Source organism: Podarcis filfolensis (assembly GCF_964270895.1).
Source record: "Podarcis filfolensis genome assembly, chromosome: 18".
Classification (NCBI taxonomy): Eukaryota; Metazoa; Chordata; class Lepidosauria; order Squamata; family Lacertidae; genus Podarcis; species Podarcis filfolensis.
In genome coordinates this window covers 12,197,722-12,211,513 of record NC_139622.1, presented here as the reverse complement: position 1 = coordinate 12,211,513, position 13,792 = coordinate 12,197,722, and the positions used below count along the sequence as shown (strand labels likewise).

General features: G+C 49.3%; 2 protein-coding genes across 5 annotated transcripts in view; one reads left to right on the top strand and one right to left on the bottom strand.

Annotated features, from left to right (window-relative positions):
* FAM32A (family with sequence similarity 32 member A) overlaps positions 1 to 2,081 on the top strand; it is a 2,811-nt gene extending 730 nt beyond the window's left edge. Inside the window, exons 2-3 of the mRNA XM_083594285.1 lie at positions 404 to 498; positions 1,719 to 2,081. Coding sequence (XP_083450411.1) covers positions 404 to 498; positions 1,719 to 1,787 — 164 coding nt within the window. The 3' untranslated portion in view covers positions 1,788 to 2,081. The remainder of the gene's footprint in view (positions 1 to 403; positions 499 to 1,718) is intronic.
* Positions 2,082 to 3,812: 1,731 nt separating this feature from the next.
* The window catches only part of TPM4 (tropomyosin 4), a 16,787-nt gene continuing 6,807 nt past the window's right edge, over positions 3,813 to 13,792 (bottom strand). Inside the window, exons 1-8 of one of the 4 annotated variants that reach the window (XM_083594762.1) lie at positions 12,611 to 13,234; positions 11,686 to 11,819; positions 10,616 to 10,733; positions 8,743 to 8,813; positions 7,784 to 7,859; positions 7,421 to 7,483; positions 6,791 to 6,860; positions 3,813 to 4,818 (exon numbers count right to left, since the gene is read on the bottom strand). In XM_083594762.1, coding sequence (XP_083450888.1) covers positions 4,736 to 4,818; positions 6,791 to 6,860; positions 7,421 to 7,483; positions 7,784 to 7,859; positions 8,743 to 8,813; positions 10,616 to 10,733; positions 11,686 to 11,819; positions 12,611 to 13,219 — 1,224 coding nt within the window. In that variant the 5' untranslated portion in view covers positions 13,220 to 13,234 and the 3' untranslated portion in view covers positions 3,813 to 4,735. Of the gene's footprint in view, positions 4,819 to 5,546; positions 5,791 to 6,790; positions 6,861 to 7,420; positions 7,484 to 7,783; positions 7,860 to 8,742; positions 8,814 to 10,615; positions 10,734 to 11,685; positions 11,820 to 12,610; positions 13,235 to 13,792 lie in introns of those variants that run through there. The other 3 variants (XM_083594761.1, XM_083594764.1, XM_083594763.1) reach the window with 3 other exon arrangements.

Below are 13,792 nucleotides of genomic sequence, written 5' to 3'. Positions count from 1 at the left end.
TGTCTGCCAGGAGACCTGATCAATCATGCCTTATCAATTGCCTTTTCTGGGTAGCCTGGCCATTCCTTGGAGACGGTCAATACTCAGTTCCCGAATCTCTTATGCATATTGATAAGTGTGCACAGCTGAACAGATACTTGCCAGGCTGTGTTTGAAAAGGGAGGTGTGAGCCCCTACAGGCCAAAGACAATTGGAAAGCTTTTCCCATTTCCTTCCTCCTTGCAGAGAAATATTTGAGGTCAATTTGGGAGAGTCCAAATGGCCTCAGAATTGCTCTCCTGTACTATTTCAGATACGTGGTTGATATACTTACGTATGCGTTTGCCTTGTACATTTGTGAACATTTATTTTACATATATAAGACCTTAGAATTCCTACAACACAGGGGAGATGGGCTGAGGAGGGACAAAAGTAACCGCTCCTCTTTTCCCCCCTGCCCTGCAGCAAATCGAGAGGATCCTGAAGAAAGCATCCAAAACACACAAGCAAAGAGTCGAGGTGAGTCGCTGCCCCAAGGGAGAGATGCTGCCTTAAGAACGCTTGCTCTGACATGAGGTTCTGGGGAATCGTTTGCCTGTGGGAAGGGAAGGGCGGGAGGAAGGGGCATGCAAAGAGGTGAGGGATCCCGCAGCAGCAAGCAGAGAGGAAGGACTGCAAGGCAGAGAAGGTCTGTCTCTTTGCTAACACTTATTGCCGAGGGCCCTTCGGCCGCAATGTGGAACCAGGGACCGTCTGCATGCAAAGCATGGCACCCCTGACCTCCGAGCTCTGTGGCCTCCTCTGTGTACTGCTCAAATAACTATAATAATTTTCTTACTTATACCCCGCCCATCTGGCCAGGCCTCCCCAGCCACTAGAATATTAAAAACACAATAAAACATCGCTCATTAAAAACTTAACTAAACAGGACTGCCTTCAGATGTCTCCTAAAAGTTAGATAGTTGTTTATTTCCTTGACATCTGCTGGGAGGACGCCACCACCGAGAAGGCCCTCTGCCTGGTTCCCTGTAACCTCACTTCTCACAGGGAGGGAACCGCCAGAAGGCCCTCGGAGCTGGACCTCAGTCTCCGGGCTGCATGATGGGGGTGGAGACGCTCCTTCAGGGATACTGGGCCAAGGTTTGAAGAAGAGAGGGGTGGGGGTGTTAGGGGTTTCCCCCCCCAGGTTGTCATCACAAATGTCAGGAGAGAGAATTTCCCGGTCTCCATCTTCGCCTCAGGGTGACTGTGTTCCCTTTGTTACCCTTCTGTTTGGCAGGCTGGGTCCTTAAAATTAGTGTCGAGCCAGCAGACCGGCAATTCCTTGCCCACAGTCTTCCCCTCTGCAATGCATTTTGTATAGAAGCAATTTCTAACTTTGCACATTTTGTGAAAATCGGCGCCCTCTTTTCCCCCTGACGAATCCTGTTCTTATAGCCAGATTTGGGCTGCAAGCGGGGCTCCAAATTGCTGTCAAATCTAACCAGTCTGCTTGCAGAGAAGGGCTCACCCATGCCACACGCAAGCCGGCCTCAGCGATGTGCCCGGCAAGCAATGCTTTCTTGCCGTGGCCGGCTAACTGGAACGCGGGGCTAATCTGCCTTCCGTTAGTATTGATCAGGCTTCCCTGGCATAGGCAGGCATATATAATTAAATGTGGGTTTTAAAATATATTCCGAGATGATTGAAGTCGCTTCGGTTGCCTTGATTTTTCATCTCTCTCTCCTTTCCCATCCTAGGATTTTAATCGGCACCTGGACACCTTGACAGAACATTACGACATCCCAAAAGTCAGCTGGACAAAATAAGCCATTTTTGTTTCGCTTCCCTCGGTCCCCAGGCTTGTCTCGTTTTGCTAAAAGGGCACAGCTCAGCCGACGGGACAGTTTCTGGATTGGAGACCTTGTTCGGCACAACCTTCTGTAACTGGTTCAATTAAACTTGCGTTTTAAAGTAGATTGAACATCTGGATCTTACAGCTTCAAGTAAATGGCTGCTGTTCTTTACCTGCCGAAAATCTCCACTTTCCATTATATTATCACATATTTAAACAATGTATCTGACTCTAGCTTAAATAAAGGCAAGGGAGGCCATATACAAAACGTTTGGTTTGATCAGGATTCTGTGACTAAACGGTTAATGTGTTTTGCTTTATTTGCCGCCAGCTCATCTGTTCTCCTTCCCCTGACTGCTGCCCTGCATTTGAGGGCGTTTCCCTTCTTCCTAGAACACGACTAGTGACAGCTGCCAAGACATATAACGCCTATTTGCGTTGGTTTTTATTAAACCAACAATCGAAATGCATTGCGTTTCCTCCTCTCGGCACTTGACTAGGAAAGCCCAGCGCACGGGGACTCGTAAAACAACATTTAAAAACCAAAACTGCTCCTGAAGAAAATTTAAAACACAGAAAAACAGTGTCTCTCTGTCCGAAGAGGCGAACAAACGTATTTTAAAGCAAAAGGCAAACGACTCCCTTTACATGAACCTATCCTCGTTGCAGTTCTTAAACATGGAAGTGACCCAAGTTTGGGCAGAGCCAGCTTCAGGTGTGGCTAAGTCAACATCAGCCTTGTCCTGAAACACACAAACTCGCTTGCATGTTTGAAAAGGACAGAGGCTAAAGGAAACAGACACAGGAGCCCCTCAGTCCATTTTATAAAAAGCGTTAACACTTCAAAAACACAAAACAGGTGCATGCACCAACTTTCTGGCTTCTGGTTTTAGTTCAAGGGCCCCCATCCATGCCTTTTCCTTCCTCCTGTTTCTCAGGCTCCGACAGCTGCCTTCAAATCAAAGCCAGGTGTGGTTTTAGTCTTGTTTGAGTCTTCCAAAAGTCAATAAGGGCCTTGTTGGCACTATTCAGTAAGTGGAACCGTGAAAAGCAGGATACAAATTAAATCAGGGATCCCTTTTTCCCCAGGGAGGTTGGGCTAGGCAGCAGCTATGGCAGCGTTTATTTGCCTGAAGATAGCCAGTATTTGGGAATCATTTCTCAAGTCTCTCATGCTTCCTACGGAAAATACTTTCCAGCAGCAGCAATGCCAACCTCACTGGGTGGAACCACCTTCTGATGCAAAAAGCACAGCCTCTCCTCCCATCTCCCCACCAAAACGCATTTGCCAATGACCTAGAAAGAGTCTGAAATGCCAGAGAAACATTCCTCCTCTTGTTCTGCAGCTGATCTGGCCGGCCAGAAGTCTCCAACTCTCCAGAGTTTCAAAAAAACCAGCAAGCGGTTTGTCATTCCCCTGAACACTGCTGCTGCTCCCTGTCCGATTCAAGGAAGGGAGCATCTCTTATTCCAAACCCCACACCCCTGTGCCCTATGGTACGATTTCAGCACTAAATCCATATTCATTACAGTGGCGGATTTACCTATAAGCTCAACAAGCTCCAGCTTGGGGCCCCACTCTCTTGGGGGCCCCAAAAAACCTGGATGTACATTTCCAAAATATAAGATAGAAAACAAAATAAACCCTACGTACAGCAACAGCGTTTTGTGTTGTGTAGGCTCCTATGGTGTAAGTCATGGGCCCCGCCTGCTCCCTAAAATATCACTGGTTTGCTCCTTTCTATATATAGGGTGCCTACATTCTGCATGGACTGGTTCTATGGCCACATGTGCAAATGGCTTGAGATACCTATGAGGTCCATCAATGACCATACAAAGCATATATTCAACACAAAAAACAGCAACAATTTGTTGTGGACAAAGGACAGCTGGACATAGAAAGGACCCCATTACCTTCAGGAGCTTAGGGCTTCATTAAAACCCAAATCCAGCCCTGATTCATTATGTTAACAAATGCCCCACAAAGTGGAAATGTGTATAGGGGAGAGAAAGGTTTTATTATTAGATGAAAAGCTTAAAAATAAAAAAGCTATAGCCATGTTAACAGGATACATTTAGAGAGATTGGGTGGTTGAATTCATGTTGCCCGTTTCCCTTCCTTCCACCCTCCTTGCAAAAAAATTAATAAATACAGAAGTGCAGGAGCCGCCATTTCCCCATCAGAGCACCCTAAGATTGGCCAACGGGAAATGACTTCTGCTTTTTTTTGGTCTGCTCAAGATGTTCAAGGAGACGAAACACACACACACACATACAAAGAAATAGTATTTTGGCACAGCTCTGTAAACTAGGAAGCCAGTGCATCTAGCCTTCCCATGGAATGTGTAAGCTTCTAATTTTACGAACTTTCTGTAAACAAGGAAGACGGCGAAAGAAAGCCGTCTTCCGGCGGAACGCTGCAGGCTTTCTGCATAAACTTTGCACTTCTGCAAGAGAGTTTTTCCACCCTTTTGCGATTGCAGTAAGAAACGGCAGCTAAGAAAATGATGCTAACTACCGCCAATAGCTCCGTTTCCCTGTCACCTCAACTGGGCCCATGCTCCCTGCTCGGTTTTGCACAAAACACGTGCATTTCCAGTTATCGAGAGAAGTTAGCACCTTCGGAGCAGCCCTGCGGGAAATGGATGCCTTGGCGCACAGCTTTCCCGGTTTCGCAACGTTCTGCCGCAGAGGATTACGTACGAACAAAAAATAAACTACATTCAGTTGGTGCCCGAAACCTCAATGCTTAAAGGGGGAAAGAGGGAGGAAAAGAGAAGGTTGGCATTTTGTGTGATCTGAAAGGTGGGGAAGACAAGAGAGAGAAAGCAGGAGATAAGAACTGGATTCAAAGAGGAAGCCAATATTTTTGGCAGGATCCTCTCGGCTTCCCGAAGTCCGGGTGCTTTTCCCCACGCGGAGCTATATGCTGCCGAGCTCGCTGAGGGTCTGATCCAGCGTCCGGTGCAAAGTCAGGTTCTCTTCCTTCGCCTGGGCAACTTTTTCTGATGAGAATAAATGGGAGACAAATTTATTTTGAGACGCCCATTTCAAGGGGCATGTTTGACTAGGACGCCTCTACTCTAGTTGCAACCAATCTCCTGTTGTGGGTTTTTTATCAAGGCAGCCACTCCTCTGAATAAGCTTTTCCCCAGGCAAGCGCTTTTCTTACGCCTGGTGCATACGTTTTAAGGCAATTGAAGGAAACCAGCTGTGCCCCCCAAAATGTCGCACTGTAATTCCCTCCACCACCATCCCGGACAATTGGCTGGATGGAGAATTGGCTATTTGTCTCTGAGATCCATTATTTCCAGCAAGCTACGAAAACGACTTGGACTCAGATAGAAACAAGGCATCTTTCTTGAGGGTATGTGGAAGTTCGGATAAAAACCACAGCCCAAAATATCTAGTGCTGTGGTGTAATATTTAATTTATCTGTTAGATTTGTCTACTGCCCTTCCTTCATCATAAGTTCTCAGGGCAGAATAAAATACAGGATAAAAACAAGGAAATAATTAAAAACAGAACAGCAAACCGACGTTTCTTGACTCTAGCTTTTGGCTTGGCTAGTTAGTCCATTTGAGTGCTGTTAAATCTTTATTTTCTGTATGAATGGTTTTAAGCTATTAAGCCGCCTTAGACCTCGGAAAACCGGCTAATAATAGAGAAGCAAGCGAGAGGGAGAGACGCCTTTTGTATAGGAAACGGAGAAAATGAACAAGCACAGAGGAAATACAAGAACTTTAGGGGTTTTTTAATGGAAGCAAGTTTTTACAGAAAAAAGGAAGACAGGAAGGAAGACCGGGAAACTTGTGAAGAAGGCACACGGAGGCAGCAGGTTCTTAGGCAGGGCAGGAGAGCGGGCAGAGACATCGCAGCGATCGATTTATCTTCCTACAAGGAAGTCATATCGTTCAAAGCGTGGTCCAGCTCCTCGCTGATCGCTTTGTACTTCAGCTTTTGAGCATACAGCTCGTCTGCCGGACAGAGAAACAGAGCAAGAGGAGGAGAAAAGGGAGAAGGGAGGAAAGGGAACGTTAAAAAAATACACACAGAAGGCTAGAGAAACATTTCAGAGGAGTTTTTCAGAAAGATTTCAGCAATAAGAGAGGCATTAGTTTGTCCCAAACACTTCCCCCTACGTTAAAGTAATTTTGCAAAAAGGACAATACAGTGGTTCTCAAACGCCTTGGTTCTCAAACTCCGAAAGCCTGGAAGTAAGTGTTCCGGTTTTTGAACAATTTTTGGAAGCCGGACGTCCGACGCGGCTGTCAGCTATCATTTCCGGGGCGCCTGCGCCAATCAGAAGCCGCGCCTCGGTTTCCAAACATTTCAGAAATCACACGGACTTCCGGAACGGATTAAGTTTGGCGCTTTTGCTCCTTATTTCGCATTTGTACATTTGCTCATTTGTTTTTGTGACTGTGTAGAACCCAATTCAGTTACTGATTGATTGATTGTGTGAATGCAGAAATGGATAAAAGCCCCCCATCCAAACAATGACCATCATCAGTGCAGGGAAGACAAATAATAAAGTTTCATTTTTATCATCTACAATGCCACCTTATTTATTTAATAGTACAGTGCATTGATTATTGCGTTTTATGGATCGATGGTCTCATTAGATAGCAAAATTCATGTTAAATTGCTGTTTTAGGGGTTGTTTTTAAAAGTTAATCCGTTTTGCATGACTTTCTACGGGAAAGCGCGCCTTGGTTTTGGAACGCTTTGGTTTTGGAACGGACTTCTGGAACGGATTACGTTTGAGAACCAAGGGACCAGTGTACAGGGACTGAAGTCACCCCAAGACTTCCTGGTCTTTATTCTCAGCCTGACCACACAGAGCTGAGAGTCCGGCCAGAGCTCAGGGTGCAGATATGTACTTCCTGGGGCAAACCACAGACATGCAGCAAGAGAAACCCTAATACGAACTCAGCAACTTAAATCACACACACTTCAAACGCAACAGCCTCATACCTTCCAGGTCATCGATCGTCTTTTCCAGCTTGGCAACCGTTCTCTCTGCAAACTCGGCGCGCGTTTCAGCCTAGAGACACAGAGAGGGTCAAGAAAAGGGAACTGTGATCACTGAGCAGGGACCCCAGCCCACCCCAAAACCAACTCAGCCACCCATTAAAAGAATGGTAGATGAAGATGATGGATTTTTCGGAGCTAGCCGACCTACCCGGAAGAGTCTGCGACCAGAAGGAGGAGGAGTATCAGGAAGAATGGATTAAATTTAATGATTATTTAGTTAAATTTGTTAAGTTAAATTAACTGGAAATAGCTTGCAGATACTTAATGGGCTTAGGATTTTATTTATGTTAAGTGATGAAGTAATATGTTTAATTCTATAAGGTGAAGATTTAAGGATGTTAATGTTTAAGTTAAATTTCATAAAAATTGGGATTTGGAAAACAGTTAAAAGGACATGCAATGAAATTCAACTAAGGGGAAGCGAGGAAGTCACTTAACAAAGTTAATAACTAATTTTCAATAAGGCTATGATTTGTCTTGTGTGTTTGTTTGTTTTTTATAATATTGTGAAAGCCAATAAAATTTTTGGAAGAGAAAAAAAACCCCAACTCAGCCACCCAGGAACCTCACCTCCTTCAGCTTGTCGGTCAGAACCTTGATTTCCTCTTCATACTTGTCCTCTTTTTCAGAGTACTACAAAAACAGGGCAAAAACAGGCTCCTTTATTCCTAGGACATCCCGGGCAACAGCTGAGACGGCCGCTGCAAAGATTCCCACACTCGCCAGTCCCCCCGAGGGGGCAGCGCCCTGGGGCGTTCTCCTCAAGAGCCAAAAGAGGGAACCCTCCAGGATCCGGCTGCTCCCCAGCTTCTCTGCAGAAGGCTGCTCTCCCCAAACAAGTCTGGGCTTGTTGGGGGGCTGCGGAGAGGAGCCCCCACTTCCCTGCCAAGCCAGGCTCTTCAATCCCAACCTCTGCCAAGGGCTGCTACCAACCTTCTCCGACTGAGCTTCAAGCGACTTGAGGTTGTTGGTGACGTTCTTCAGTTCCTCCTCAAGATCGCTGCACTTTCTGCCAGAGGGGGAAATAGGGCCTGGGGGTCAGCGCTTGTCGTCGTCCCCCCACTCTCCCAAGTGGGTTCCCCCCACCTTTGTTTAACAACGCATTCAAGAGCCCCCATGGCTTTAAACTCTCTCTGGGAGATGATATATAATGGGGGGTGGGGAGTGTAAAATAACCTAAGTTTTAATTTATATATTTTTTAACAGTTGCTATATCTGTATTGTCCCTGTTATACCTAATTGCAAATTCAAATGTATCCCTATCATATTTTATGACTTCCTTGCTATTGGGCTGGAACTGGTCTGTGACCAAAATAATAAAATGTCCGGGCAGAACGATGGGGGTGGAGACGCTCCTTTAGGTATACTGGATCTTGAATTGTTCTTTGTTGTATGTTTATATTTTTTACAATCACATATATATGTGTGTGTGTGATTGTAAAAAATATAAACATACAACAAAGAACAATTCAAGATCCGAATATTGAGCTAGATAGATAAATAGATACACACACACACACACACACACACACACTTTAAACACTGCCTTTGCTGAACAAGCAGACTTCCTTATTTATTGCAGAGTCCCAATATTCACACAAACGAGAGAGTTTCTGGCTGAAGTGGCGAGTTCAGATCCAGTTGTCACGACCCTGAGCAGAGATGGGGCAATCTGTGCCCCCCAGACTCTAACTGCCATTAGCCTCCTGCTCCCCCAATCCCTGGAAACCCCCCATGTCCCACTAAAATCAACGAGGCACCAAAAAACCCCCACCCCACTGAGATCACGCCCAAATACTGAATGGCAACCCTAGAGAAATCTCTTTCCAAAGCAGCCTTGCTGGGGCAGAGGGGCTTCCCGGCTCCATTCAGATGCGTCAAGGGATACTCACAATTCGGAAACCTCGGCTCGCTCCTCCGCTCTTTCCAGTTCTCCCTCCAGAATGACCAGTTTCCGTGCAACCTGCAGGAAGCGTAACGGATCAGAGAAGACGAAACCTCCAGAGCCTTTGCAGGGCTCCAAAAATAGAGGGGCAGGAAACATTCAAAAGGAATTTCCTCCTAATGTCAAAGCAGCCAGCTGGGAGAAAATCTGAAAATTTGCAAGGAGCCCATCGGTTGCAAAGGGGAAAGTGGGAAAGAAGGAGCCCAGAATTTGAGGGGGATACCAGTTTACGAAATCGTGGGTAAGGGGAAACAGCCTGTAACACACACACCCCATAAAAATCCTTGATCTTGCCAGCTAGGGCAGCGGTTCTCAACCTGTGGGTCCCCAGATGTTGCTGGACTACAACTCCCATCATCCCTGAGCTCTGGCCTTGCTAGCTAGGGGTGATGGGAGTTGTAGTTCAACAACACCTGGGGACCCACAGGTTGAGAAAGACTGGTCCAGGGCATGGATAGACCCAGGGCCAGATTTAGATTTGATGAGGCCCTCAGTTCCTGAAGGTAATGGGGCCCTTTCTATGTCCAGCCGTCCTTTGTCAACAACAAATTGTCGCTGTTTTTTGTGTTGAATATATGCTATACGGTCATTTATGGACCTTATAGGTATCTCAAGCCATTTGCACATCACAAATAGGAGCCTACTCAACACAAAACACGGTTGCTGTATGTAGGCTTTATTTTATTTGTTTTCTTATCTTATATTTTGGAAATGCACATCCAGGTTTATTTCCCCCTTTGAATTTTTTGGGGGCCCCCAAGAAAGTGGGGCCCTAAGCTAGAGCTTGTTTAGCTTATACGTAAATCCGGCACTGGTCACAGACTCCACGTGGCATGAAAGAAAAGATTTGCAAAAACCAGATAGGAACACAGGAAGCCGCCAATTTTTTGCGGGGGGGGGCGGGCGGTGCTGTGACATGCCCCTGGCCTCCAGGCCGGATGCAACCCTCCGAGCTGCAGGAAGTGACCTCACAACTTTATCTCTCGATCTAACGATCACAGCTTTCGCTGCAAAGAGCAATCCCCAAATCGCAGAGCCAGTGATTTATCTCCCGGTCCCTGCGGTTGCAAAAAAAATTTAATTAAATGCAACGATTCAGGTTCTTTTGCCAGAACCTTCAGATTTGGTATCGCTGCTTTCTATTCATGCAGCTGAGCGCTTCCCTTTTTCCATATATCGTAGTTAAAGAGTATCAAATACTGACTTTTAAAGGGCGGGGAGATATTTGTGGGGCTTGAGTTTGAAAGGCAGAGAAGGAAGATCTGTGCTGGAATGGCAAATCTTCCATATAATTACAGCAGACGTTTTGCTGAAACGTTCATTGATAAGTAATACAATTCAATCTGTTGTTTTCTCTCTACTAAAGTTTTGATTCCTGCTCTTAACGTTGGAAACCTTGTTACAATCACGTCTTGGTCTCTTCTTCCAGGGCTTTCGGATGTTTCCTGTTTTGTGCCCTTGCAATTTTGTCTCAAACCAAAAGTGATGTATGCTTTCTGCTTGTTTAAATCTGAACAGATTTAGGAACTCACTTCTAATAAATAAAACTCCATAAACTCTCCCCCACCCCTTCATGCAATAATAACCTCACTGGATGAAAAAGAAGAAGATGAAGCCATTTTTGCTTAAGAATTCATTCTGAAAATTTATAAATTTATAAATAATAATGATTGGTTTTTTTGAATGATTCAGGTCCATTTTGCCTGTGGCAAGGAACGCCAAAGGGGGCGTTTTAGCTGCTCCTAGAGGGGTCTGCCTCCAAACCTGGCCCTGTGCAGCCCCCCACCACCACTTCCCCCTAGGAGAGCCCCCCAACTCACCTCTTCGTATTTGCGATCAGCCTCCTCTGCGATATGTTTGGCTTCCTTCAGCTGCAGCTCCTGAATTTCCATCTTCTCCTCGTCCTTCATGGCTCTGTTTTCGATCACCTTCATGCCTCTGGAGACACAAGAGGAGCCATTCTGAACTCCCAAACACCCGTCCTTCCCCATCTGCAACACTCAGGCCCCTGTCGGTCTGCATTTTGCCTTATCGGATGAGACCAGGTCAAGTCCGTGTGTCAAGAGACATCTAATTTGGGGTCTACTTGTTCCAACGGTCGCAGTTGGGGACAAATCCTAAATTTGGGAGGTGCAAAAGGTGGGAGGGAAGACTCTCTTGCCCGCCCCCACTACTCTGCAACCAGGAAGGACATCTGTCCACCAGCTCCATCTGCTAGGCAGGATGAGACCCTGCCTGCCTGCAGACTGTCTGGCCAGAGTGGTGCATGCTCTGGTTATCTCCCGCTTGGACTACTGCAATGCGCTCTCTGTGGGGCTGCCTTGGAAGGTGACCCGGAAACTACAACTACTCCAGAATGCGGCAGCCAGACTGGGAGTGGAGACCCCATAACCCCGGTCCTGAAAGACCTACACTGGCTCCCAGGACGTTTCCGGGCACAATTCAAAGTGTTGGTGCTGACTTTGAAAGCCCTAAACGGCCCAGTAGACCTGAAGGAGAGTCTCCACCCCCATCGTCCAGCCCAGACACTGAGGTCCAGCTCCGAGGGCCTTCTGGCGGTTCCCTCCCTGTGAGAAGTGAGGTTGCAGGGAACCAGGCAGAGGGCCTTCTCGGTGGTGGCGCCCGCCTTGTGGAACTCCCTCCCACTAGATGTCAACTTTTAGGAGACATCTGAAGGCAGCCCTGTATAGGGAAGTTTTTGATGCCTGGTGTATGTTTTATGAGTGTTGGAAATCGCCCAGAGGAGCGGGGTACGAATAACAAAATTATTATTATTATTATCATCTTCATCATCATCATTACTACTCTGAGCAGCCTCAGCTGCTGTGGGGCTACGAACCTTCCTCTGCAAGCCCCTCACGCCACGTGCAAAGCCGCCCCCCCCACGTACCTCTCGCTTTCATCGGCCGCCTTTTCGGCTTCCTCCAGCTTCTGCAACGCGGTAGCGAGACGCTCCTGGGCCCGATCCAATTCCTCTTCCACCAGCTGGATCCTGCGGTTCAGGGACGCCACGTCCCCTTCTGCCTGTGGGGAAACACAGAGGGGGGAGTGAGCCACTGGGGCTGGGGGACGCAAGGACGAAACCAGGCTGAATTTCACCCGGGTCAAAGAGCCAGTTTGGAACACGCAAAGGGGGCAGAAAAAAACTGGTTAACCCCCCCCCCCATCGCTCCAGCTCTGGCTAACTGGATGCTCCTGAGGCTGGGGGGATGGTTTAAGTTTTAGGGTGCCCCCCGCGCCCCACATTTCCACCCATGGCCAGTGCTTGCTCTGATAGTAGCGGGTCTCCTTGTGGGGGGCTCCCCTTGCTTCCTACCTGGCAGCCCCCAAAAGGCCCCGAAAGAGAAGGAGGAGGACGCCAGGTGAGGACAGGTAGGAGAGAAAAAGCAGGAGGAGGAGGAGAAGCTGGAGGTGTCCCGTCCCGTCGGAGCGAGGTCCGGCCCTGGGGTCTCCAGGCGTCCAGGCGCAGCGGGAAGGAGGCGCAGAAGGAGCCGGGAGGAGGCGCGCGCAGCCCCGGGAGCATCTTGCAGAGGCGTCGGGCGGAGCCTCGACGGCTGGGGCTCTCCTCCGGGCTCCCTCCCCGGGGGGCGCTCTTCGGCCTTTCCCGGCGCCGGCGGAAGGCGATCCTAAGCGAGGGGAACGGGCGGCAGCGACGGCGCGCCCTTCTCCCCCGACGGGGCGTCCCGGGGCAGCAGGAGCGCGGAGAAGAAGGAGGAGGAGAGCGGAGAGAGAAAGTTTGGAGAGGCGCAAAGCGGCGGAGGAGGAGGCGCCGGCTGCGCGCGCCCCGCCGAGGCTCCTCTTCCGACGGCTCTCACTTTCTCGCGCAGCTCGCGCTCCTGGTCGCGCTGGCGCTGCAGGATCTGGGCGCGGTCCTCGGCCTCGTCGGCCTCCTGCTGCAGCGCTTGGATCTTGCGCTTCACCGCCTCCAGGGAGCCCGTGGCGGCGGCCATCCCGTCGGATCCCGGCGGCACACGTGGATGCGGCAACGGCGGCGGCAGCGACGGCCAAGGGAAGCAAAGGGCGCGGCTCCTCCGGTGGTGCGCGTTGGCGAGGGCGCAGCGGCGTCGGGCGGGAGGAAGGGGAGGAGGAGGAGGAGGAGGGAGGGGACGGGGGAGGGGCCGTGACGTCGGCACCGCTGGCGCATCATGACGTGGCCACCGCTGGGACAACCCCGAGGACAGCCCCTTCGGGGTGGCGCGCAGAGCAGGAGGGCACCTCCGAGGTCCGCTAGCCGGGACGGGGCGGGCAGAGGCTGGGCTGCGGTGCTGCTGCTCCTTCTCAAGGGACAGGGAGCCCCAAGCGATCAGACGGGATCCCCCCCCCCGCTCTGTTCGAGGGAAGCAACCCTCGACGGAGCCGCCTCTCTGCCCACCTGGACGGCAGGTGTCTCTGCTAAAGGCAACGGAGCTCGCCACGGGGGGCATCTAGGGGGAGCCGGGCACCCCCATATTTTCAATAAGGGCCTCCCCACCCAAAAAAATCCGCGGTGCTCCTCCAAAGGGGCTTTGGAAAGGCACCCGAAGCCACGCGCTCTTTCTGGGTCTCCAGCCGAGGCGCACCGGGGAAGGCGCCGGGGCCAGGGCCGTAGCCCCCCCAAATCCTCAAAAATCATGAGTTGAGGTTCTCCCGCCGCTAGGGTTCCTCTTTACTCTTGAGTTGTTCAAAATATCCTTCCACTCCTCCTCCTTAATTTAGCTGCCTGGTCCTCTTCGGGGATAGATGCTGAAATTCTTTCAACATTCCCTGAATTCTCCCTACGCTTTTCTTGCATCTTGGTTTCTTATCTTTGAAGCCAGAATTTTATCCAGTCTTTTATTCCAGCTGGCACCCCTGCTCTCCAAACGTCTTCGCCAACCTGAACAGGCACTTTATATTTCTTCCTCGGCCCCCATCTCTGGCACAGTTGAACTTTTTCGGGGAGGTTGTCCAAAGCCTTTTTGGCTTTCCTCCTCCTTTTGGAAACCGCCCAAAGTTGCTGAGCTTTCTTTGGGAGCGGT